Source organism: Spinacia oleracea, chromosome 2, assembly GCF_020520425.1.
Source record: "Spinacia oleracea cultivar Varoflay chromosome 2, BTI_SOV_V1, whole genome shotgun sequence".
Taxonomy (NCBI): Eukaryota; Viridiplantae; Streptophyta; class Magnoliopsida; order Caryophyllales; family Amaranthaceae; genus Spinacia; species Spinacia oleracea.
In genome coordinates this window covers 32829783-32857081 of record NC_079488.1, presented here as the reverse complement: position 1 = coordinate 32857081, position 27299 = coordinate 32829783, and the positions used below count along the sequence as shown (strand labels likewise).

The 27299-nt window shown below is 37.6% G+C and overlaps 1 protein-coding gene across 3 annotated transcripts; it reads right to left on the bottom strand.

Moving 5' to 3' along the window:
- Nucleotides 1-12817: 12817 nt before the first annotated feature.
- LOC110793574 (uncharacterized) lies at nucleotides 12818-19755 on the bottom strand. Of its 3 annotated transcripts, none has more exons than XM_021998464.2 (15): nucleotides 19203-19755; nucleotides 18282-18632; nucleotides 18068-18147; nucleotides 17566-17666; nucleotides 17324-17449; nucleotides 17138-17207; nucleotides 16491-16577; nucleotides 16322-16387; nucleotides 16102-16194; nucleotides 15798-15854; nucleotides 15544-15672; nucleotides 15368-15458; nucleotides 14145-14233; nucleotides 13823-14016; nucleotides 12818-13172 (listed from the first exon to the last, which is right to left on the bottom strand). In XM_021998464.2, the coding sequence occupies exons 2-15, from the start codon at nucleotides 18499-18501 to the stop codon at nucleotides 13088-13090; spliced, it is 1488 nt and encodes a 495-aa protein (XP_021854156.1). In that variant the 5' UTR covers nucleotides 18502-18632; nucleotides 19203-19755; the 3' UTR covers nucleotides 12818-13087. The 3 variants fall into 3 exon arrangements, with proteins under 3 accessions (XP_021854156.1, XP_021854157.1, XP_021854159.1); XM_021998465.2 differs by lacking the exon at nucleotides 19203-19755 and adding an exon at nucleotides 18956-19129; XM_021998467.2 differs by lacking the exon at nucleotides 19203-19755 and having other exon boundaries at nucleotides 17566-17662; nucleotides 18282-18339.
- Between the last annotated feature and the right edge of the window lie 7544 nt (nucleotides 19756-27299).

Below are 27299 nucleotides of genomic sequence, written 5' to 3'. Positions count from 1 at the left end.
AAAATGAAATCCAATCCCTACGGAAGGGGGGTTTGTGTAAAATCCGACCTGAATACGATTACTACTGCGACTACCTCATAAAAAAAATATACTTGTAAAAATTATAAAAAATTGGTGTTTAGAAAAAAAAAATATCGATACGAATCTATCATGACTACAATTTTCTTACATATGAATCACAAAAAAAATGGCCCAAGTCGTAGTGTGAATAGTTTAAAAAATCAAATGGTGTGATAATTACGGAAAGGAGGAAGTATTAAAATTACATTATATGGAGTGATGTGTTAAAACTCTTATTTATTTATTTTGTTTTTAATTTATGGTCCATTATTTAATTATTACCTTAAATACCTTTCCCTTTATGTTTCCTCCTTAAGATTCATTTAAGGAAAATAAAATATAAACGCAATAAATCTGATACTTTGACTAAATTTTCATATCTTTTCCTCCAATAAATCAAAATATCTGCATATATCTATTTTCTCTAATTAACTTCATATTTATTTTACTCTTTTAATAAAAGAATTATGCTAATTAGCATTCACTATTATTAATCTCCTTGACCTCAACAAAATTAGGCAATGCACACTTGTCCCTAAGGACAAGTGGGAGACTGAAGGAAATAATGCCCTTGGTCCAAGTATACTTCAATGCTAAGTCTAATAAATGCGGTTCAGTATTAATTAATTATACAAGTTAACAATTCAGTGAGATCAAGTGAGCTGAATGCCTAGCTAGAGGCCGCTTCAGTTCAAGTGGAATTAATAATATTAATCCACAACTTACTCTTGACTGAACCCGTAGGGTCACAAAAATAGTACGTGAACGGATCAAGTATTTAAGTGAATTAAATACTCCATTTATGGATATTCGGAATCGACGGATCTCGGTTCAAGTGGGAGCTGAAATCGTCAAAAGGCAAATTATGAATACTCCGGAAACAATGATATTGCCGGAAACGGAAATATGGATCGTAACGGAAATATAAAATTATCCAAGTCGTAGATGTTGCCGGAAATGGAAACATGGTACGTATCGGAAAATATTATTGGAAACGGAAATATTGCCGGAATCAGAAATATTATCGGAATCGGAAATATTAAATATTTGTTCGAAACGGAAATAAATTCCGGAATCAGAAATATTAAATATTGTTCGAATAGGAAATGAATTCCGGAATCGAAAAAGGAATCTGAAGCGCTACGTACGAAATAAACATCGGACGAGCTTGCTAGACGCAAGGCCCAGCACAAAGCTAGGCCCGCGCCTAGCGAATGGCAGTTGGCCCTTTGTGCGATAGGCCGAAGCAAGCAGCAGCGAAGCAATGGGCCAAGGCATGCAGCGAGCACTAGCTTGGGCCGAGCCAAGGGAGCACGCCAGCGTGGCCTGCAAGGCTGCGTTGGTGGCGATTTCCTTGTGCACCATGGCTAATTCGATTACTTAGGCGCCAAGAAACTTGGGCCTTAAGAAATCGGTTTTCCTATTTCTACTAAGATTGGATATTTGGGATAGATCTGAAACACCTAGAGTTTGATTAATCCTAAAATTCTAATGCTTCTAATTAACTAGAGTCCTAATAGGATTGGTTAATTAATTCCTAGTAGAATACTAATTCCTTATTTCCCACCCTATAAATACGTGGTTCTTAATCACAATTTATATATTACATCAAGTATTATAATTACTATTGCCTATCACAAGTATTGTGAGTTTCCCGGATGCAGAAAAAACCTTAGAGAATAATCTAGTTGGTTGAATCTAAGGCTGATCTGGACGTGTTGTGGACTATATACGGAGGGACGATGTTTGGAGTCTTGTACTTGTTCTTGTTCGGTTCGGGAGCAGCTAGGGAAGGCACGCATCACGTAGTATGTATCCTGAATTATGTCAATTGACTATGTGGAAATTAATTTGAATTCCTGGCTTTATGGTTTTTCCGCATGTATTATATTGTTTATATTATTCGTAACTTTACAGTTAAATACTAAGAGTATCCTTCTTATTTAAGACACTTTTTCACGTGGGAAACAAGTCCACATCACTTTAGGAAAGTAGTTACTTAGTATTTTCTTTTTATGTAGTTTCCTAGTTTATGTAGAATTGTAATTGGGAAACTAATAGTATTTTGGTATGTAACAATCTCTAGAATTATTAGACTTGGGGAGCAAGTATAATTCTGGTAAAGACGTGAGTTTCTAAAAAATACATTGGTGAGAGGAATCATCAATTGAGGGGTTATTGTACTATTTTACAGGAACTTAATAGAGGGATCATCAATTTAGTGATCACAAATTCTTATTTATAATATTGTACACCGAAGTAAAAGTTAACTCAAAATGCTTAAAAGTTTCATTTATATGTGTAAAAGTTATCTATTTTTTCGATGATAAATCTTTTCATTTGAATAAAATTATTTCTTCAAAATAACTACTAATGTATAAATTAATCATTTAACCTTTAAAATGTTTATCTATCAACTTTTTATTTTTATAATATAAAAGTTACAAAAAAGTAGGTTAAAGTTACAAAAAACTGCATAAAAGTTATCTTGGTGTAAAATAAATTTATTGTACACCTTATGCGCGCAAGACCTTTTGTTGAGTGATTATTGTATTATTTTGCAGGAACTTAATAATACGATAATATTTGAGGGTGAAAATCTAAATTTCCTCACAAACACTTATGTCCTTTTTTTTAGACGGGAAAATGGTTTAGCTTCATTCAATCATTGCCTTGTCGGCAAGCACAAACGGTAAAGTTTCAGTGGGACATTCCTCCATCCATACCTTAACATCCTCCAGAGTGAGAGATATGTTGGCAATGGAATGTGCCGCCTTGTTACAAGTTCTACTTGAGAAGTTAAAAGAGCAAAATTCAAAAGCATTATCCAAGGTCACAATATCCTCAACGATTACATGTATATGTGTTCTGTCGTGTTCATGCGCTTGTACCAGCTTCACCAGAGCCCGGTTATCAGATTCAACCTCCAAGGAACGGAACCCCGCATCATATGCATATTGAAGTCCAAAACGAAGACCTTCTGCCTCTTCTTGTAGTACTGGGATTGCCTCCTCCCCACGCATCTGTGCGCTCATCAGTACATCCCCCATGTTATCCCTTACCACCACTCCTAATCCAACTTCGGTGGCTTTGACTGCTGCATCCGTATTGAACTTGTAATGGCCTACACGTGGGGCTTTCACTACTAGTTAGAGACAGGTGTGGGTGCAGGCTCTGCGTCTCTCGCATTGGCAGCCTCATATTCTCCCAACAATGCCATAGTTCTTGTGTAAGCCATGGTTGGTTCCAGCCTCTTTTTTCAAAAACCCACATGTTCTGTAGGTTCCACATCTGCCACACAAACATCATAATGATCTCCCATGTTCGCTCAAGCTTGCACCTAGCCATGATCGTATCGCACCATTCCATGAACGAGTTAGGGTTATGTCCTGTACTCTCAATTCTTGCAGGTGATATTCTCATTAATACCTGACTTTAAGAGAAATGTAATACCATATGTCCAATATCCTCTCTTTCCACACCACATCTAGGGCAGCAGGGGTCGACATTGAGGCCTCTACTGGCCAAGGCACCCATGGTCAGTAGACCATTATTAACAGCTCTCCAGACCAAGTTTTTAACTTTCTGTGGAACAGCCGCCTTCCCTATCTTCTTCCATACTCGTTGGCTCTGTTCACTGGATGACGTGCCTACATCCCCACTCTTGTCCGGCACCTCCAGATGATATGCACTCCTCACACTATACTCCCCATTTATCGAATAAAACCAATTCGGAGTGTCACATTGGTCGCTCACAGCAATCGGGATTTTCTTGATTGCAGCAATCTCCTCGCTAGTAAGGTGAGGCCTCAAAGTGCTTTCTCATCACATCCAGTCCGATCATCTCTAACCCATTCATGCACCATACACTTACCAAGATCACCTTCCGGGGTTGCGAGTAGAGTCTGCCTCCAGGAAGGTCTGGAACCCATGCATCTTTCCAAGCACTCACATCCTTTCCATCCCCAATTAATCCATCTTGTGCCACATGTTAAAGATCTCCCTAGCAGACATTATTGACCTCCATATATAACTCGCATTTAGAGGTACCTTCGCATCCCAAAAACTCGATCGAGGGAAATATTTACCCTTCAATACAGAGGCAACAAAAGAGTTTGGGTTCGAGACAAGGCACCAACATTGCTTCGCAAGCAGTGCTTTGTTGAAGGCGCCTAGATTACGCAGCCCGACTCCCCCCTTATCCTTTGGTCTGCAAAGGTTCTCCCAACTAATAAGGGCCAATTTCCTCTCCCTATCCTTTTGTCCCCACCAAAAATTCCTGCATATTGAGTTTATGTTATCAATAACCCCTTGCGGGATGTTAAAGCATTGCATTGCATAGGTCGGGATGGCTTGGGCCACCGACTTTAGGAGCACCTCTCTTCCTGACCTTGAGAGACACCTTTCTTTCCACCCCTTGATTTTTTTCTAGACCCGGTCCTGAACAACTCGAAAAACAGTTTTCTTTGATCTTTCTATGTATGTATGAATCCCAAGGTATTTGGCATGTTCGTCAACAGCCGTGAAGTTCAACTTCTCCTGAAGCTTTTTCTGTATATCTTCCCGAATGTTCCGACTGAAAGAAACTTCTGATTTTTCAAGGTTTATTTTTTGACCCGAGGCAACCTCATAGGTTGTAAGAATGTCGCTGATTGTGTCAGCTTCTGTCTCGCTTGCTCTTGTGAAGAGAAGGGTGTCGTCTACAAAGAACAGGTAGGAAATAGGTGGGACATTACGCCCAAGTTTAACACCATGTAAGGCCTTCCTTGTCTCTGCATCTCTTAGGAGGGCTGAGAAGCCTTCCGCACAAATAAGGAACAAAAAGGGGGATAAAGGATCCCCTTGTCGAAACCCTCTACTAGGCTTAAAACTCGTCGTTGGGAAGCAATTGTAAAGGACGGAGTAGGACATTGACGACAGACATCGCATGACTAGGTTCACAAACCCCACATCAAAGCTAAGTTTCATCATCATTCCTTCAATGAAGTTCCATTCCACCCGGTCATAGGCCTTATTCATATCGAGCTTCATAGCCATAAACCCCTTGAATCCCTTCTTTTTCTTTCGGAAAAAATGGAACAACTCATAGGCCACCAAAACATTGTATGTGATTAGTCTTCCCGCGACAAAGGCGCTCTGAGAGTCACTTATAATTTGCGCGGCAGTACCCTTTTCAATCTGTTAGAGACCACTTTGGACACCAATTTATAAATAACTTTACAAAGGCTAATTGGTCTGTAGTCTCTTGTTGAGCGGCAAATCTTCTTTTTCGGATAAGTACTATATGTGTATTATTAATTTGATTCATTTGTGCACCATTATTCAGGATATTTAGCACATAAGTACACACATCTTCACCCACCAAGTGCCAAAAAAAAAATTATAGAACAAGGCCGGCATACCGTCTCGCCCCGAAGCCTTTGTTGGGTGCATATGTTTGAGTGCAATTTTCACTTCCTCTGCCGTATAGGGAGCCTTCAGCATGTCATTCATATCCCTCGAGACCCTGCTTTCAACTTTTTCGAGTACCTCCTGCATATCATCATTCCCATTAGTGGTAAACAAGGAGCTAAAATGTGACACAAATACTGCCTCTGCCTCATTTTCATCATCTTTCCAGACACCACCATCATCCTCAACTCCTTTTATTTTGTTTCGTTGGCGTCTCTGGTCCGCCTATCTATGGAAGAAGGCTGTGTTTTTGTCGTCGTCCTTGAGCCAGTCATGTCTACTCCTTTGTGCCCAGTACACCTCTTCCCTTCGTTCCAACTCGGCGATATCACCATCAATAGTTCGCATCTCTATGATTACTTCTTCAGTGGGATATAATGTTATTAAGTGCTTCATTCGTTCCCTATGGACACCAATTTCCCGAGCAAAATCAGTTGATCGTGTTGAGGTCCAACTTTTAAGTTTAGTCGCACACAAGGTTTGCTGCAGGTAATTTCCATGCCTCGGCTACAATGTTGCCACATTCATCATGTATTAGCCACTCTACGACTTGGATAATATTTATATTTCCGATACGATCCATATTTCCGTTTCCGGCAATATCATCGTTTCCGGAGTATTCATTTCTTGCTTGTGACGATCTCAGCTCCCACTGAAACCAAGATCCGTCGATTCCGAATATCCATATATGGAGTATTTAATGCCATTAAATACTTGATCCGTTTATGTACTATTTGTGTGACCCTACGGGTTCAGTCAAGAGTAAGCTGTGGATTAATATCATTAATTCCACTTGAACTGAAGTGGCCTCTAGCTAGGCATTCAGCTCACTTGATCTCACTGAATTATTAACTTGTTAATTAATACTGAACCGCATTTATTAGACTTAACATTAAATGCACACTTGGATCAAGGGCACTATTTCCTTCAAGAAATCCCAATTGCTAAGAACATTTCCAAAATCCAAGAGCCAAAATCCAATCCCCGAGGCCGCTCCCATTCCGGAACTCGGTACAAAATACAACTTCCAAAAATCAATTTCAAAATCCAAGTACAATCTCACCCAATGGACTATCCCATTAGTTTTACAAGACCTTTTCCAGTCAAAATGACACTAAGCAATACAAATTCGGGCGCCGACCCACAAAACCGAGCAAGCCGGGCCTCGTCCCGTAAAACCGAATTCAAAAACCCAAAACGGCTTGTTATTAGACACAAACCAATCCTTAATCATCAAGCAAACACTACGTTCCTACTTCGTACAATTCGTACGAAGGTACACCATTACAAGCCAAAGCAAGGACGACATCTTTCGTCCTTGTTTGGCAGCTTCTGCGCCACGTCAGCAGCGCCTGGCGCTGGCAGCTACACTGGAGGCTGGCGTGAGCTGGCGTTTAGCAGCAAATTCTCCTATTTAAACCCCTAATTCTGAGCATTATGGGGAGGCAAAAATTGAAACACAACGTTGTAATACAAAAATTGCCACTCAAATCAAAATACAAAAATCCTCCAAAATCACATACAATTTCCAAGTTCTAAGCAATTGGGAGCTCTAAAAGGAATTCTTGCCTAAACCTAACTAGGTAATTCCGAATCCCAACCCTAATCAATCATGTTTCCTTGATTTTCTCTTTCAAAAATGATTAGTAAGTTGACACTTTTAATCTTAAAAGTGTCACTTACAACAATCATACATTTCTTACAAAATCCCAACTTTATGTGATACAAAAATGCAAACTTTCAAGATTCAATGATGTTCAAGGTTGTTTGTAATCACTTCCTTGAACTAGAATCATCTTCAAAACATGGAGTAATCAAAGATGATGCCTTTCTAATGTTTAAAGGTTTAATCTTTGAGATTCAAGACTCCACTTTTCAAATTTCAAGTTCATGTTTCAAGATCCAATCATGTTTAGGGTTGTTGTAATCACTTCATCATTTCAAAATAAGAGCATATCAAGATTAAACCTTTTCAACATTAAAAGGTCCAATCTTTGATATTCAAGACTCTTAATTTCAATATTTCAAGTTCAAGTTCAATATTTCAAAGTCCAACATTTCAAGTTCAATATTTCAAGTCCAATATTTCAAGATTCAAACTTTTCAGGTTCAAGTTCTATGTTCAAAATCCAAGACACTTTAGGTCGAGCAACTTGACCTAAAGTAGAGATTTTTGCTTTGAATCCGTGTCGGGCGCACTTATTCTTAAAGAGTCGCTTGGCATTCGGATCTCATGTGCTAAAATTCAAGTTCAATACCGCACTTTCAATTATGCAAGTTCAATACCGCACTTTCAATTATGCAAGTTCAATACCGCACTTTCAATTATGCAATTTAAGTTCCGCACTTTCAATTATGCAATTTCAATTCCGCACTTTCAATTATTCAATTTCAATTCCGCACTTTCAATTATGCAATTTCAATTCCGCAACTTCACTTGCCTAGTCCTTCTAGGCAATGTGGTTCCACCTCCTAGTCCATTTCTAGGTGGTCTTGTACTTTACTAATTTTGCATCTATTTTCCATTGTGATGTTGCTTTACTTGTTTATTGCTTTCATCACCTAACATGCTAAACACAGCAAAATACAAGGCTACACCACGCTTAACAAAGATAATTTTTTGGACAAACCGATCTTAGGTTCCTGTAAATTAACTTTAAAAGCAAAGTGACTACAATACAAAGTAGAAATTCTATTTGTTCTAAATTCAAACCCACATAGTCTAAACTAGGGTATTTTCAAAAATGTTGTGCCACTCATTTGAATCATTTTTAAAGCTCGCGGAAAAACCATCTCGTTCCCTTGCCTGGATCTTACCCATCCGTTTCTAAGATTCAATGTCTTATCCTAATAGAGTCACTTTTTGGTCTTTCCAAACGAGACCCTAAATAATGTTTGGTGGCGACTCCTTCAAAATACAAAGATACAAAGGTTCTAAAACCGCCCCCGTAGGAAAGGAAAAAGCAACGAAAAATACTCCCGACACCCCCTGAAAAAGAACTTATTGTATTTTATGATAACAAAAACTAATATGGAAAAATAGATAAAGAATTAAAAGATTCATCAATATTTTTACCAACTTATATAGAGGATTTCCTATATATGTATACATAATCAAATTCTACACATAATCTAATTCAAATACACATCACATATATCAGGATAAGTATTTAAAATTTATACGGTTTATAACAGCCATATACTACGTATAACTACCATATAATCTATTTAGCTTATGCACTAACCCTGAGTTTACCATTTATACGTTTGGCCTAAGGTTATAAACGACATTTGACTGTTATTCTAGGTTTAACATACATAGTATATAAAATAAATTGTCAGTTAACAAATATAACTGATTTATCACCAGTTAACAATAAATTTGAGATCTTTATACACACCATTTAACATTAAGATATATTGTTCAAAATCTTATATTTGACACACTTCTGGGAAATATTAAGTTTTAATAGTTGTAATATATAGAATCTTAGTGCATACGAAGTGTAATTTAAACATTTTAGCTATAATAATTAAGTTTTTTTTTTAAATGGTAAGCGTTAAAGATAAGATTTTGAACGCTCAATAAATTATACTCCCTCCGTATTTTTTTAAGAGATACACTTGCCTTTTCCGGCCGTATTTATTTAAGAGATACACTTGCCATTTTTAGTAACTTATCAACCCCACCATCTATTTAAATAATACATCTAATATACCCTATCACCCACCATCCTATTAAGCAAATATTTTCATAAACCCACCCCACCCTCCACCCACCAAAATGACATGGTCCCCACATATTTAATTATTAAAATATCTATCCAACCCCACTTGCTTTATTATTTTATTTCATTCAATTATTCTTCTTAATAACCGTGCCCGACCAAGTGTATCTCTTAAAAAAATACGGAGGGAGTACATTTGTCAAAACACTACAGGTGTAAAACTGACAATCGTCCTACAATAAAATAATTACGGAGTTTCATATTTCATAAAAAAATACGTAAAACCTTCTAATTACGTATAGTAATAATCGATTATAATACAAAACTAGATTATATCCCGTGCACACACATACTCCGTATATTCTAAAATTATTATTTGACCGGCCATATTGTTTACTTCGTATAAAATATTCCCCCCCCCCCCCCCCTAAAGCTAATGTATAATTAATAAATATCGAAAGTACGTATTGATTGAATCATCTAGTATGAAATTTTCCTCCTACTATGTTTACATATTTCATACGCGTAATAAATTTGATCAAATTAATGATTAAATATTTTTTCCATCATTGATATACCGATTTGACTAAAATATTTCCGTAATAATTTTGAACAAATTATTATTATGTGATATCTATTATTGTCTTATTATGTTATCCAATATTTTCTCCATACATAAACCATTTATTGAAAACGATAGAAAAATAAAATAAAATAAAGTATATATATATATATATATATATATATATATATATATATATATATATATAAAATATATATTAGGAAAAAAGTTTTTGGCAGGGAAAAATTGCACTAGGAAGTGACATGTGTCATTCATGGTGTCTGTTTTAGTATAAGGTAATAGATATATTTATATTGATGGCGGTAAATTTCTTAATTTAAACATTCTACTAAGTACTAAATTAACATGTTTTGAATATACTCAATACATCAAGATAATTGACTAAAAGAATTATACTAAATATACTTCAATATCACAACATTCACAACCATATGATAATGATTTTTAAAACATTAATGAAAGTATTTTAACATCTTTTATCATTTCATTTTGTAATTCCTGAATCTTTTCAATGGGAAACAATTTCAATAATTTTTTCGTTTAATTTTTATATTATTTTTTCTTTGCCTTTATTTGATCAAATTGGGTAATACATTTTTACATTGTAATCCACTGAATAGTTGAACTTGTACTATAAATTCAATTATTATAATATTGTCACTGTATAAAAATTGTGTCATATATATAACAAATACGGATATGTATAAAAAATTTAAGTATTTAACATATTTAACAAGGTTATCTCAAACATATTTTAGGCTTCTTGTTACTAACAAAATGAGTCCCCTGGCCCTCTACTTTTTTATGAATGGCTAGCCTATACTTTATTTTTACATTCAAAAATAAAAAAAATTCCTGCACCTAAAACACTCACCCAATATTAATATAGAATCGATGCTGGTGAGCGGGTATAAGGATAACATGTACCCACCTTATGGGGCGAGTTTAAATTTGCACTTAGAACACTCACCCAATCTTAATTATGAATTATCACTTTTGAATATTTTATCATTATTAATATAGCTGATACAATTAATTTTAATAATAAAGTTATGTCAATATATTCAAAAGTTAGGTAAAGGCAAAGTGACTTATTTACCGAATATAGGAATGTTAAGTTGTTAGTGGGGTCAATCTTTTGGGAGATCCCCCGTGCATCCTCTCCATGTGGGCGAAAATGTAGGAGAATTTAAGTTGGTAGGTGATGCGGTTAAAAATGTATTTGCCACATGTAACGGGAGTGAGAATGGATTTTAGATAGGACTCGCGCGCATCGCTTATCTTTCATCTAATTGATCATGAACATATCTACATTATTTTTACTACTAACGTACATATTATAATGTTTTTTTTATTTACTAAATTAATCGAATCAGACAACTGAATTATCGAAGACGCCAAAACATAGTTTTACAATACAAAACTTTTTTACCAAAAAAAGAATGTTGAATCTAGGGGTGGGTTTACACAGTGGGTGATGGAGCGTGGATGAATTTTATTTTGTACTCGACCTCTTGAGACGGGGAATGAGAGGGGTGGGTAGGAGTTAACTGATCAAATAATGAGGTAAATAAAGCGAGTATTAAGTGAGTAAGACTACCGAAAGGAAAGGTGAATGAGATAACTTTATGTTTGACAGGGGTGATGATTGGGGATGAAAATAAATTCTCATTTCTCCACATGCCGCTTTCTATTATCGATGACATGTCGCATCGTCAGATTTAACATATCATGCATCTCATATAATTTTCTTGATCATGAAAAAATATTAGTTATAGGTTTCGAACCTGTGACCTCTCATTTGTTAATCACATATTTTAATCACTACGCCACAGCTCATTTTGTTGTTTCTTGTACGTGCACAATTATTTTAAGTCAATGTAGTGAGAAAAATGATCTGAATCATTTATTAATAGTATCAATCACATCACTAATTAGTCATTACTTTTACGAGTTAGTAATCTTACATGTTAAAATTTATTAACGCATACTCAAAGCAAGATATATTGTAATATAACAAATTAAATTAGACTCAAAAAGAGTTATATAAGAATCTAATTAATCTATTTTTCTACTATTGGACATTGTCCGGGACACTAACTAGTTTATTCCTAATCGTTTGCGTCACATGTTAGGTCATAACACTTTCCAATTCCTAAACTAATTGAGTAATTGGACTCTTACTTCCCAATTCCTATTTGCCCTAAGATTAATACTTCGTACGTAGTATTTGTTAAAATATTAGAATCACGTAGAAGACTAGAAGGGAAACAGAGATTTGTATTTTATTTTTATAAAATTAAAAAAAATATGACTGACACGTATGTGAAAGAGAGACGAATGAGATTAATTAGAATTCCACATAAAAATCTCATGCCCTTGCACCGATTTTTTAATGGACTTAGTTCACCCTAAATTTATTATAAACCATATTTTTTAAAATGTAAATAATTTATTTCTAATTTTTTTTTTTTTAAATCACGATTCACTCTTAAAAAATATAGGGTTACTATGGTTCAAAATATGGTTAAATTTAAAAAATTTGGTGTATAAGTACTAGACTACTAGATGAACAATTAAGGTCCTTACATAAAAAGGGTGTTAGAGAAATTAGTAGTTTTATTTTAGACCAACACTAATATAATTGTAGACCAGATTCGTACAAGAATAATCCAAAGAGAAAGCAAACGGACTTGAGTGGTATGAAGTTTGCAAAAGGATACTGCACACAAGGAACCTTCTTTGCAAAATCACACCACTCAATTCCTCCAATAAAATAGTATTTAACACCCATTGGGGCCGCCTCAACTCCTCCAGTAACACCAACTTCAGCAACAATCCAGCACTATAATTGGCCAACCAATCTGCCGCTTAATTATTAGCTTTCCTATCGCAAACAAAAGCAACAACGTTTGTGTCGTTCATCACATCATTCCAAAAAATATGAAAAAATAGTTCGTTCAATCATCCAGGAATAAGAATGGAAGTCAAGTGCTTTATATACAACTCGGATCTTCTCATTGATGTAGAAAATTTTCTATGGAAGTTACAACAACAGCTAAATAACAGTTTTTTTTTTCCTGAGCTACTTAATCTGTAATGTTACAACAGGTTAAACCATGTAATTTGGCTTCTCATGGTATTATTTGGGGATCAATCAATCGCCATTTTGGCACCAGATGGGCAATCTAGACGACTTTATGTTATCGATCAACACAAAGAATCTCAGCTGTGTGTGCGGCGAACTTAAGATTGCGCGGCATTTTCAGCTGCTGTCTCTATAGGGTTGCTTGGCTGCTAAGATTGCAGTATGCTGTTCCAGATACTCTTTGCTGTTTATTTCTGTTAATCTGCATGAATGTATTGCACATTATAAGAAAGCCAGGGAAAATAAATTGATTGATAATCCCTCCGTCTCTAAAAGATTGCCTCGTATTGCAAAACTGTTCTCTTTATCCTACTGTGTGTCTCCCTTTCAATTTGCAGGTCAAAAGAAGTAACTTTGAAGCTGGTTGAAAGTATCCGATAAAACATTAATAGAAAAAGGAAAATCGATTGGTTTGGCGTAAAACGTTTTTAGTGAAAAATGATTTTACATGGAAAACATTTTTCAAGGAAAAACATTATTCAAAACTAGTTTTCCTTTGTTTGTTTCCTTATAAAAAAAATTAATAGAAAAAGGAAAATGGGAGAGAGGAGAGAAGAGAGAAGATTGATGAGAAGAAGGAAGAGGGAGGTAAGGAAGAAAAGTAGAAAAGGTTTTTCCACTTTTGAGGAGTAATGGAAAAATTGTTTTCCATCCCTCGTCAAATCAAACAAAGTAAAATGATTGAGAAAGGTAAAATCATTTTCCATAAATACTTTTTTACACCAAACCAAACGGAGCCTAACTGTAAATCAAAACCTTTTTGAATGTTGTTTAAGGAAGAACACAGCAAGCAAGCAAGTCAGTTAATTCCATCCGCTCTTCGCCTAAATAAGAAGTACGGAAAATACATACCTACTAACAGTGCGATCCTTGGCGAACCCAAGTTCATTATCAACACAAAGATCAGCCAGATCTTTTTTATTTGATCTCGAAGAGGTCCGTGGTGCCATGTTCTTGGCCTCCGATATTGTAACAATTCTTTCAAAGAGTTCATATGGGCTTCCCTCAGCAGTGCACAGTAATCTACCCTTGTTTTCATACATTACCTATTTGGACCATACAAAAATAAATTAAGTATTGAGAATGTCATATTTCTCTTCTATCGTCATGAAATTGCAAGGAAACCCAATAGAATAGATGTTTAAGAATTCAGAAATAAAGAAATAAGACGTACATCAATTAAAGTGACAAACCGGTATGCTGCCGTCCGGTTGTGAAGCCCAAAAATTGGCACGCCATCAAGTGCGAGAGTATGAAATTTCTCTGCATAATAGGCATATTATAACTCATGTATATATAAAATTACAGTGCAAAATCACATACTTTAATTCCAATCATCTAGCATTTCCACAATGAACAAAACCAGAAACTGAGATACATACAAAAAAAAACTTTATAACCTAAATTCAGAAGTAAAAAAATCCGTCTAACAACATTTGATGCCTGATACGGAGTAATAGTTATTTTGGTGCTTTACAACATCAAGGAACATTCGGTATGAGACTGTCTCAAAAGATGTACAGATGAGTAGATGACAGTCAGCTGCAAAAAAAATCTTGAAAACTAAATACTAGAAAGCTGAGGCTTTCTTCCTTTACCATTAGAAGACTAACAAGAGTAACAACACCAAAGTTTTCCAGTTCTGACAGCCTCAGATCACACTCCCTCCGTCCCGGAATACTTGAACCGGTATGACCGGCACAGAGTTTAATGCAAATTAATTGACTTATTATTTAATTAGATGGTAGTTGATAGTGGGGTATTTTTTAATATAGATAGAGATATGTGTCAATTTTTTAAAGGGGATAAGGGGGTAGGAGGAGGGTGCATGGGACCACAAAATGACATGTGAAGGGGGGTAGTTGATATAATAGTTATAAAACTTTACCATTTATAGAAACGATGCAAGTAATCCGGGACGGCTTTATAAGGAAAGTGGTGCAAGTATTCCGGGACGGAGGGAGTAATACACTAGATTAGGTCCCCCACGCACGGATATTATAAAGTTACAATTTGACCATTTTTTATAAAATATTTGAGTAACAAACAATTGTTCAAAAGATTAATAAATTTTTTTGTCAAATACACTGAATCTTTTCCAAAAAAAGGTATTGAAACAAATAAATAAATAAATAAATAAAAGTTTTGGCGTAGTTTTCCCCAGGAAGTGACACATGTCACTCCTGGTATTTGTTTTAGTATAATGTAATATATAGCATAGCTCAGCAGACACCGTAATGACTTCCCTATTAACACGATGTTGCATAAGATATCATACATGTTTATCATTCAAATAATTTTAGAAGAAACTATATACAACCACTACTCATCCAAAACCAACATGGAAAAAAGACGAGTCCAATGTGCATATACTTTAACAAAGAAACAAATGCTTACTGAATAATCCGAAATAGTCCGCAGCTCCAAGAGGTCTGTCACACAGCTCTTCAAAAGGAAAATAAGCGCATCCGTTTGCACCCAAGGGAACCTAAAATATGTAGGTGGAATGTTGACTTAGCAAGTTGCTTTTGTCATGCTTAAGCACTAGTGATGTTCATTAATTTGGCATGTACCTTTAATTTCCTTCCCATAACCACTTCTACCTCTTGTGGCTGAGCTTGATGATCCCCTATTAGCTGATGAAACTTTACCTTCAGAAGACCGGACATATCTAGTCCAACTAGATAAAATCCCTGCTCACCCTGTAATTGCACGTATAGGTAATAGCTACCATATTAGCATGTATATTAAGGGGAAAGAAAAAAAGTTATCTGATGAAAGACTGCTAAATTAGACAAATAACTGATGATCATTGAACTGAACTTACCGAGGTCATCTTCCGGTAATCCACTGAAGAACCAATTTCGTGCACTACACACCTTTCCTACAGAAATAATGGATTTGAAATATTTAGCAAATTAAACAGTGGTCGAAGTAAAATTTGCCAAATAATAGAATTTTGCTTGAAGGGAATGCTTCACATCTCTGGTATTATTGAAAGCCTTGTTTTTATACTATTTTCTTTGGGTTAATTTGTTCATGTACTTTGGGTTAACCACGCATATTCAACCGATCCCAATTTAAGAAACAACTAAGGTTAAAGGTATACTAGGATTAGCCTTAAGCCTCACCTTAACTGTGGAAATAAAAGGTAGAAAAAGATCTCTTTGTAGGCCTCCTTCATAGAGGTTATCCGGGGCACGATTTGAAGTTGAAACAAGAATCTGAATTCAGCAACACATAAAAACAAACAAAAAAGAATTACAAAAGAATTAATCTGGAGCAGAGACGGAGAAGATCTGTAATTCAGGCAACTACAAGTCTACAACTGTTGAAGTTTAATATGCTTACAACACCATTGCTGAACAGATGCCCAAATAAACGATTCAATATTAATGCATCAGCCACGTCAGTGACCTAAGAATCAAAAAAAGTAAAGCAAAAAGTCAAAATACATTGATCCAACTACAGAAGCTATTGGAATCATTGAGACAGTTCCAAAAAAACTACAGGGTCATACCATAAACTCGTCAATACATAACAAAATTGCATCATCCGATATTTCATCTGCAACAACATCAAGCGGATCTGCCACACCCCTGTGTCTCTGCAAATCAACAATATTATTAGAATCTTACACTAAAAATGTAATACACAAAAAAAATATTATTGACTACAGCAAAAGATTATGCTGCAAAAAAAATAAAAAACCGATAAATGTATATTGAATTTCCATTATTCTGCTATACAGTAAGGAGCATCTAGGAAAATGTTATAGTAATTGTCCCTATAGCCCCTATACAATCAGTCGTTTCTGTTAATCTGGGGGTTTAAAAATTAGTAGTTAATTCAGAGACATGAAATCAGCAGAGCGTAATCATACAAAAATATTTTATAGTTAAAACTCAAAACCTTTTCATCACAAACTTCCCCTAGGACAAAAAAATTAAAGTTCTTGAGGTTCTTATCATGCTTTACATTCTTTGTAAGGATATTCAGAGGGTTCAGCATTGTTGCAAGAAGTCTGCAACAGTCAGCCTCTAGTACAATTCTTTTGAAGGTGGACATTTTTTCTAAGTAATATTATAATATATATTCTCCTCTTTAGTCCTTGTTCTTCAATACAACACCTTTATCTGAACAATTCAAAGTAGAATGATTCTTTACCTGCAAACGGCTGTGAACATTGAGCATGAAGTCGTGAAAGTGTATCCTCCTTTTTCTCCAATTGCAAGGTCTGTCAAGAGTTAATACAACATCACTTTTAATAGGTGATCCAAGTAAGGAAGTAAACAATGTAACAATCACCATATTAACATACATCAAGCAACAAGCAAATAAAAATTGTCTTACAATTGATGATAAAACAAGTCCATCAACATGGTTTTCCCCGTGCCAACCCCACCATAAAGGTATAATCCTTTCACAGGGGAAGAAGATGATGTCTGTGGCAAAAAACGTGACCACAACCACCTGCTCCTGCATTACAAATCACAAACTGAACTATCAAAAACAAAACCACTTCTTAAAAGATCTCCAACTTACAAAGTGAACTATCAAAAACAAAAGCAGAGTAAGTGAATCAGGGCACTTGCCTCCCAGACTGTTCTGAGCTTGCATAGCGATCCAACCGACATTTATCAGCTTTTTCAACAAGCTCATCATAGAGCCTCTGAAGCTCTCTCAAAGTGTCTAGCTGCAGTAATAATTGTCAGTATTTCATCCAAATGACAATATCTGATAAAAGACAAACACTTATATAGGCTTTCAAACATTACATTGTACATTCAGTTCTAACACACTACATCATTTTGGCGAATTTAATACATTTATACTTAACAAAGCACCAAACAGACAGTAATTCACAACATTGCATCATTTTTTAATTTGTTTGGCATTTAACAACAATGCATCAATTAGCAGTAACGCAATCAGAACGAAGCTGCTCCCATGCTGAAACTACGAAGAAAAAAATATTTGTGTAGGAAAGTAGTTATGGATAAACAGCAACTAACACTTCCAAACATGATAAATTACAGTAAAGGAAATACTTTAAATTTGGATACAAGCAACTTCGAGATCTTTAACATTGGATACCTGACATAGATCACCATCAAATAGTTCACCTGCAGCTACTCGTCTTTCATACTCCACAAGGGGGCCTCCTTTAATCCCATCTGTAGTACAATAACGGGCCAGTAAATACACACTTGAACATGATTCGTATGCTCAAAATTTTTGTTTCCCAAACTCCACTTAAAATAAATCCAAAAAAGATAGGGAATATTTAAGATCAAGAGCAGAAGGTGACCTCCAGTGGAAACTTGCACAGCTTCAGATGATAAGTATCTTGATATTGTAGACAACGGATGAAGATATCTATGTATTTGCATATTTCGAATAACCTCATACCTAAAATTCGATCTCTGACTCGCCAAATATGTTCTCCTTGTCAAGCCAATTGCATTATTTTCTCCTTGGCACCTTAATATTGATCGAAATTGGCGAACAGAACGAGCTAATGTTCTCATTTTTTATCCTCTACCCCAATAGAGATGGAACAAAACTCAACCACACTAATGAAGCTAAAACTTCAAGTGTGGTTCAGTGATAAAAGCTAAAACTTCAAGTGTAGTTCAATGTATCACAATGAACAAATGTCCTGAAACAATCCAACAGCAAATAACAACATAAATTTCAATTACACTGTTTCAATTTGAGATTCTCCACAGTAAAAATAGTACCATTAACTAAGTAATTTATAATAATTCCAACTTTAAACTATTAATGAGATGCAAACATATACTCATACAAGTTGCAATATTAAACATGTAAGAAGCATGCCTAACTGCCTAAGTCAACTTTGGTATAATCGACTGAAATCGAATCACGTCTACATTACTATATGTACTTTGAGTCTCACAATACACGTAAAACACATAAAACCCAACTAAAACTTAGTACAATATGCTTAAGTTCTCATACATGTAAGAGCATGTGGATGACCAGGTAGTTTAGTTGCTAAAGTCTGAGAGCGTGTACCCAAGACCCCAGATCAAATCTCTAAAACTCAGTACTTTTCTAACTTCTTCGTCACACCCAGCTAAAATCTCAAATTACCCACATCAAAAACATCACAATATCCCTAGAAATTAGTTGATCTCAGTACCAGGAAAAAAAATATACAGGAATTAAGAGAAACCCAGAAAGCAAAAATTAAAATAAAACGTACCTTAGTCCAATGAAACCTCCTGGAAATCAAAATCGAAGACTTTTCAAGAATTTGATTACCAACCCAATTAAAAAAAGGAAAATTTCAAATTAAAAAGGTGTAATCTTTGATGAAGTAATCTTTGATGAAGTAATCTTTGATCAGTCAAAGGCTGAAATTGAATTAAAATAGTTCCAAATTTGATGGAACGAAGACCCCTTTTTACCAAAGTAGAAAAAAAAACCTAAAAGAGAGGAGGAAAGAAGATGATGGTGAAAACCCAGAGGAGGGATAAGCAAAGAGATGAGAGATTGAGAGGGTTTTGTAGAAACTCAACAAAAAAAAGACCAAATCCAAGTAAAATTAGGAAATTAATGTTGCTGTTTTGACGAGGAAACCGATATGAATGATTTGTCATTGACAACAATTTATTTATTGGAATTCTTAATTTCTTTTACTTTTTTTTTAAAATGAAAAGGTATTTTCCCCCCAGTTTAGTTGGAGGCTTGAAGCAGCAATGTTGGGTTTTGCGTAGGTGTGTTGTGTCCTTTTTCTTTCTTTGTTTTTTCTTTTTACTTTGGAAACGTGTTTTTTTCTTTGTAAACTATTATGGGAAGAATGAACACTTCGTACTATTGTGGGCACCACCAATGCGGAAGCCCATCGCCACGAAAAGCCAGTTTCATGTAGGTCCAACTAAACGCACAAGTTTTGAATACTCCAACAAGAGGAAGTCAATCAAGTCATTCTAACTTTAATAGGCATGCCATGCCTTCGTGTCGTGTTTTCGTGCTAGCTAGCGGGTTGGTACTGTTATCTCACTTTTTGGACTAACGATATAACCGTTTTAACGTTTGATCATGTCGTGTCGACTAGGTATTGTCGTGTCATAGGTTACGACGCGTCGGGTGAACAGGTCGGACGTGGCATCAAGCGACGATGTACAGGCGACAAGCGACAAGGGACGAGAGATCAAAAGAATAGGTTAAGTCCAAAGCCCAAGGACCAAGGTTTAAAGCGTCGTTGGATAGGTAGAATTGGTCAAAGGAGTATCCAGAGATCTCGTGGATTGTTGGAGATAAGCAAGAGATGTGGGAGCAATGGCAACCAATAATCCCCTACTTCCTAGGGATCTTCTCAACTGATTTAGTCGTTGGATTCAAGCTATATAAGCAGGAGACGACGACCTTCAAGAGACACGTGAACTCAAGCATTCAAGCAATACCAAAGCATAATTCAATCTTTAGCCATTATCAAGTAATTATTGTATTCTTTATTTTATACGCAAAGTACTCTTTTTACTTAGTTTCTTAGGTCATATAGTGGATTGATAGCCTCATAGCTACCCGCGGTTTTTCTCCCTATTCCTGGGTTTTCCGCGTCAACACCTCCTTGTGTCGTCTCTCTTTATCGCTTTCCGTATTTATTCACTTATTTAGTGTCGACCCAAGCCAAGTGTCGCCCCTAGACAAAATTTGGCATAAACAGTTTGGCGTCGTCTGTGGGCACATTAGCTAGGTTTCTCACCAAAAATTCCCTCAAAAAACACCACTTTCAAAATGACTTCCGGAGATATGACACTCGCACAGATGAAAGTGGCATACGACAAGGCCTAGACCGGGTTAGCTCGTGAGAAAGCGGAACACGCCCGTGTCGTCGCCTAAAACGAGCAACTCGCCTCCGAAAACCAATCCTCCAAAGCCTCCGTAGAGAACCTTCAGAAAGAGTTGGAATCCGCAAAGAGCAGCAAATACCAGTCGCGTTTCAAACCCGGTGGAAAGATGAAGCAGCTGATGTTCGAGATGCACGACGAGGAAGATCCGATCCTGTCCGATGATGAGACCACAGATGAGCCAGAAGGAGAAACACCTGATCCCGTAGCCCGTCGCCTGAACAATATGGAGAAGCACCTGACAAAGCAGTGTTCGTTGATGAAGTTGATGGCCAAACTGCCAGGAGCACCTACACCAGTGGAGACGGAGCCCGCCAACGTGTACGTAGCGTCGCCCTTCTATGAAGAGATCGCCAAAGTGACAGTCTCGCACCAGCTGAGAATCCCCATTTGGACCACCCTCTACGACGGAGACCCCTACAGGCATGTCAACGTCTACAAGCAGCGGAAGTGGCAGATCGACATTCCATAGGTCCTGATCGAACTTGTCATGTGCAAATCCTTTGGAGGCACCCTCGACGGAGCAGCATTGAAGTGACTCATGAACATCACCCCTGGATCCATATCCTGCCTTGCTGAGATGATCAACGCCTTTTATCAACACTTCACCAGCAGTCACAGGTTAGAAAAGCAAACGAGTGATCTTTATCGATTGGTCCAAGCTCCCACCGTGTTGGTACGCGATTACTTTAACGGTTTCAATTGTGAAAAAAATAGTATAAAAATTGTGATGTCAAGACAGCTATCGAAGCCTTCAAAAGAGGCCTCGTCCCCAACTCGGAGTTGTACCGGGAAATCACCAAATATCCCTGTGCGACGTTCGAGGAGGTGAGATCCAGAGCTTGTGCCCAGATGCGCCTTGAAGACGGCGAGGGAACCCGCACGACAACTCCACGCCCTTCAGGGGGCAGCAACGATAGGCGACCGTACACCCCGAGGAACAACTGTTGGTGACACCAGCCATACAACCGCCAAAACCAGGTACAAAATGTCAATCAATATGATAATACTAATACCGTTTACATGAATGGGTGGGAAGATCACCCTGAAATCTCCAAGTACGGCTTCAACGTCGACATCGGAGGTGTCGTCAACTCCCTTCAAATGTAGGTGGAAACGTCGGGTGGCCCAGAAAGGGCGACATACCAGATTCTATGAAGGACATGAGCAAATGGTGCGAATTCCACCGCGACAACGGCTACAAAACTAAGGAATGCATCTCCCTTAAAAAGGAGGTCGCATATCTTCTAAAACGGGGGCACCTGAAGGAGCTGTTGAGAGACAAAGGGAAGGAGACATACAAGAAGGAGAAACCCGCCCAACCCAACCCAGCGTCGAGCAGCGAACGACCGGCCCCGCCAAAATTCAACAAAGTGGTAAACGTTATTTCTGGTGGTTCAGATATTTGTGGACTAACCTCTTCTGCAGCTAAAAAGATTAACAGGGGAGAATCTGGAGCCGTCAAAGAGGGGTAGAACGAGGATGAAATCGCACTCGACAAGTCTCTTGCAGCAATGTCAATCACCTTTGACGAATCAGATTCAGTGGACGCACACCAGGAGCACCATGATGGATTAGTAATATCGCTCCCAATAGACAACGCTCTAATAAAAAGGATATTGATCGACAACGGTAGCTCAACAAACGTGTTGTTCTTGGAGGCCCTACGGGAAATGGATTGGAGCCAGACCAAGTCGTAAGGATTGGAGCGTCACTGCCTGACAACATCAGAAGTCAGATAGTGACATTCCTAAGAGGAAACTTGGACTGCTTTGCTTGGTCGCACGAGGATATGACAGGAATCAGCCCAGACGTCATCACCCACAAACTCAACGTCGACCCCAACTTCAAACCAATCAAACAGAAACGACGGAAATTCGCACCCGAAAGGAATAAAATCATAGACGACGAGGTCCAGAAGCTGACCAAATCAGGGAAAATAAGAGAGGTTAAGTATCCGGATTGGTTAGCAAATGTGGTCGTCGTCAGCAAGAAGAACGGGAAATGGAGAGTTTACAGCGACTTCACAAACATCAACAAAGCCTGCCCCAAAGATCCGTTTCCGCTGCCGCACATCGACTCCATGGTCGACGCCACCGCCGGTCACGAGCTGCTAACATTTATGGACGCTTACTCGGGATACAACCAGATCCCCATGCACCCAGAGGGTCAAGAAAAAACAGCTTTTGTAACAGATAGAGGAATTTATTGTTATAAAGTCATGCCTTTTGGTCTTAAAAAAGCAAGTGCGACGTACCAGCGACTGGTCAACAAGATGTTCAAGATTATCAAGGACCAGCTCGGAGAGACGATGGAGGTCTACATCGACGACATGTTGGTGAAATCAAAGAAAGAAGACGACCATGTGGAACACTTGCGACAATCCTTTGAAATATTAAGGAAATACGGTATGAACTAAACCCGACTAAATGTTCTTTTGGAGTCCCTACAGGAAAATTCTTGGGCTACATCATCACCCAACGAGGAATCGAGGCGAGCCCCGACCAAGTACGAGCAATCATCAACATCCAGACACCCAGAAACATAAAAGAGGTACATCGCTTGACAGGAAGAGTGGCAGCATTAAACCGCTTTATTTCTAGGTCGTCTGACAAGTGTCGTTTATTCTACGACGTCTTGCAAAAAAACAAGGGATTTATTTGGTCTGACGACCACGAAATGCCTTTGCAAAACCTCAAAAAATATTTAATGTTGCCACCCCTCCTGTCGAATCCTAAAGAAGGTGAAGTCTTACAACTTTATCTTACCGTCAGCACAACAACAGTCAGCGCGGTGCTAGCCCGAGAGGACGGGATGCAACAACTGCCCATTTATTACATTCGTAAGTCTCTGTTAGAAGAAGAGACCAGGTACTCGTCCTTTGAAAAAATTGTTTTAGCACTCGTCACTGCTGCCCAAAAACTAATGCATTATTTCGAAACTCACCAGATAGTGGTGATGACTAATTATCCAATTAAGTCTGTGATGCGTAGGCCAGAACTCACAGGTCGCATGGAAAAATGGACGATGGCATTGGGAGTATTTGACATCAAATACCAACCCAGGAAGGCAGTTAAGTCGCAGGCCCTAGCTGATTTTGTGGCCGACTTCAGCCCCGACTTGGAAAAGTTTGCAGATGACGAAGTAAAACATATCAACAACGTGGACACTCTTCGTCGACGGATCTTCTAACTTCCGAGGAGCAGGATTAGGCATCGTGCTGAAATCACCACAAGGGGACATGATATCACAGGCCATATGCTGCGACTTCAAAGCAACGAACAACGAAGCAAAGTACGAGGCACTGATCGCCGAAATGACATTGGGTGAAAATCTAGGAGCAAGCAGACTTAACATCTTCAGCTACTCCCAACTGATCGTCAACCAAATCAACGGCGAGTACGAAGCCAAATACCTCAAAATGACCTTATACCTCGACAAAGCCAAAAAACTAACCACAAAATTAAAGCCATATTCCATCAAACAAATACCACGAGACAAAAACACACAGGTCGACGCACTCGCAAATTTAGGATCCTCACTCAGAAAATCATCATTCTCGACTATACCCTTAGTACACCTGCTATCACCCACCATACACAAAGAAATCCCATCCGACGCCTGCCCCGTTCTAACAACCAAAAACACGGATAGCTGGACAAAACCCATCCTTGACTACGCCACACACGAAACCCTTCCCATTGACAAGCTCAAGGCAAGAAATATACTTTTCAAAGCTTCACGATATTTTATTTTGCAGGACGTCTTGTTTGAAAAATCAGCCAACGGAATGATGATGAGATGCGCAGACAAAGCAGAATGGGAAGGAATACTACAACAATATCACGAGGGAGAATGCGAAGGACACGAGGGAGGACGAAGCTTGTTGACCAGGATAAAGAGGAACGACTACTACTGGCCGACGATGTTCAAAGATGTCATGAGGTACGTCGCCAAGTGCCATAAATGCCAAAGGCATGTAGGTTTGACACATAAAACATCTGAAGTCTTACATCCAACTTTGACACCTTGGACTTTTATGAAATGGGGAATGAACATCGTCGGTAAATTACCCGTTGCCCCAGGACAAAAGGTCTTTATGTTAGCACTAACAGATTATTTCTCTAAGTGGATAGAAGCAGGTGCGTTCCAACAAGTAAGGTACAAGGAAGAGTGCTCGTTTATTTGGACTAACATAATATGCAGGTTTGGAGTGCCCTCATAAATTATAGGCGACAACGAATCCCAATTCATAAGGGACAAGACGAGAGCCTTTTGCAAGACGTCGAACATCGAGCTGAAAACGTCGACTCCAAGATACCCCCAAGCAAAAGGTCAAGCAGAATCCAGCAACAAAACGATTATCACGTCACTAAAGAAGCGTCTAGACGACAAGAAGGGGCAGTGGTGTAATACCTCGTATTTTTCTATAATTATAAATATATTTTATTATATTTATAAAGCATTTCGTTGTATTTTTATAAATTAATTTAATTTAATGAGAATTAAATGCGCTTTTTATTTTTAATTCACTAAATATTACTTATTTCGAAAACCGTATTTTTATTAAATAAATTCAATGAATTTATTTAATCGGGAATTGTTGGGTCGTATTTCAAAAACGAATTTAATATTAAGGCCCAGTTGTTTGCCATAATCAAACCCAACAAAAGCTTGCAAGGATTAAATTCAACTAAGCCCAAAAAGCAAGCCCAACCTTAAACCCTAATACCTAACCCATGAAGGGATGAGAACCTATAAATACCCCTCCCCTTCATGGGATCCCCTAACTTAAAAATTCTGAATTTTTCCCTCCTCTCTCCTTTCTTACCTCTCCTCTTCGTCCGGCCCTTTCTTGAGCCACAAGGCACGAGCCGTGCCCTTGTGCTCGTGCCCAGCCGCGCCTCATGCGCACCCCTCTCTCTCCCTCTCGTCGTGTCGCCGCCCCGCAGCGCCCAGCACTCGTGCACGAGGCCGCTGCTGCTGCTTGTTGTGCGCACTCGCGTGCTCGTCCCTTGCTCGCCCTCGTCCCGCGTCGCATCGCAACACAACAGCAGTGTTGTGTGTGCGTGCGCTGTGTCCTGCCTGTGCCCAGCACCTCTCGCCTGCCCTTACACGCACGCTGTGCCGCGTGTGTGTGCCTTGCTGTGCCCAGCTCCCTCGTCGCACCTCTCGCCCCTTGCGCGCACGCCACTGCTGCTTGCGGTGCGTGTTGCGTGTGTTGTTGTTGCATTGTTCTTGCGATGCACACGCACACAACACGAATAATTGTTGTTGTGTGTGTGTGTTGCCAATTGGAAAGATCAAATTTTGTTTTCAAAAATATTAATTTTCAGTTTTAAATTGATTTAAGTATTGTGATTAAATTTAATTATGGATTGTTTGGATTAATTAAAACGGTTATGAACACCGTATTGGGTTAGTATTGTGTTTTAATTAAAGAGATTGGTTTTGATGATTTAAATTATGATTTTCAGATTTAATAAGTTTACAAAGTGTTGATTTTTGAAGTCAAAACATGTTTTCGGATTAAACCATTGTTAGGGTTTCGGTTTCAAATCGATTGAGCGATTGATTCACATAATTTAATGACAATTTAAATTATGGGAATCAACCTAAATTTTCAGATTGGTTATAAGCTTTAAAAAGTTGGTTTTTAAGGGTTTTAAAGCAAAAAAGTCAATGTTTTTATGCTAGGACTTGAGTTGACTATTTGAGACTATTAAATTACCAATTAATGATTGATTTCTAATTAAACTAAGAGTTTTAGTTTCTTAAATAGTTGCTGGAAATTTAGTAAACATGGATAATAATTTAGTTCTCTTATTTTGTTTTATAGGAGTTGATTGCTAGTGAGTCGTAATTGGCACAGTGGCCCCCGTACTTAGGTATTCCAGGTACGTACAAGACTAGGGTGACCACCCATCCCTTGAGGACTTTGTGAAGTGTATTGAATGCGAATCATGTGAACTTATATGTTGTTATGAATTCATGTTTGATGATTGGGAATGAATATGTTATTATGATTCATGTTTAATGTTGAGAACAAGCATGTTATTATTATTGTTGAATCTATATGAACGAGCATGTTATGAATTGAATTATGCCTTTTAGATTCTATTGAACTATCATGTTATGGACTTTTATAATCTTTGAATTATGTCAAACATGTTGTTCAAGTTGGTTTGCATGTATGAGTATTGCCCATGCAAGTTGTTATTATTATTATGCTATAGTACAGGATGTCTAGCATAATTATTGAGCTAGTCGAATATTGCCAGTGAACAATATATATTCTACCAAAGGGGTAGAATATGTTAGAGAGTCTAGGTGAATTGAATTAAGGACAATTCGTGCTAAGGGCACACCCCGCTTGTTAATAGGCAATGTCGGGTTATCTCAAACAGTGTTTTTGAGAAGGAATAATGGGAGTAATTTCACTTGAG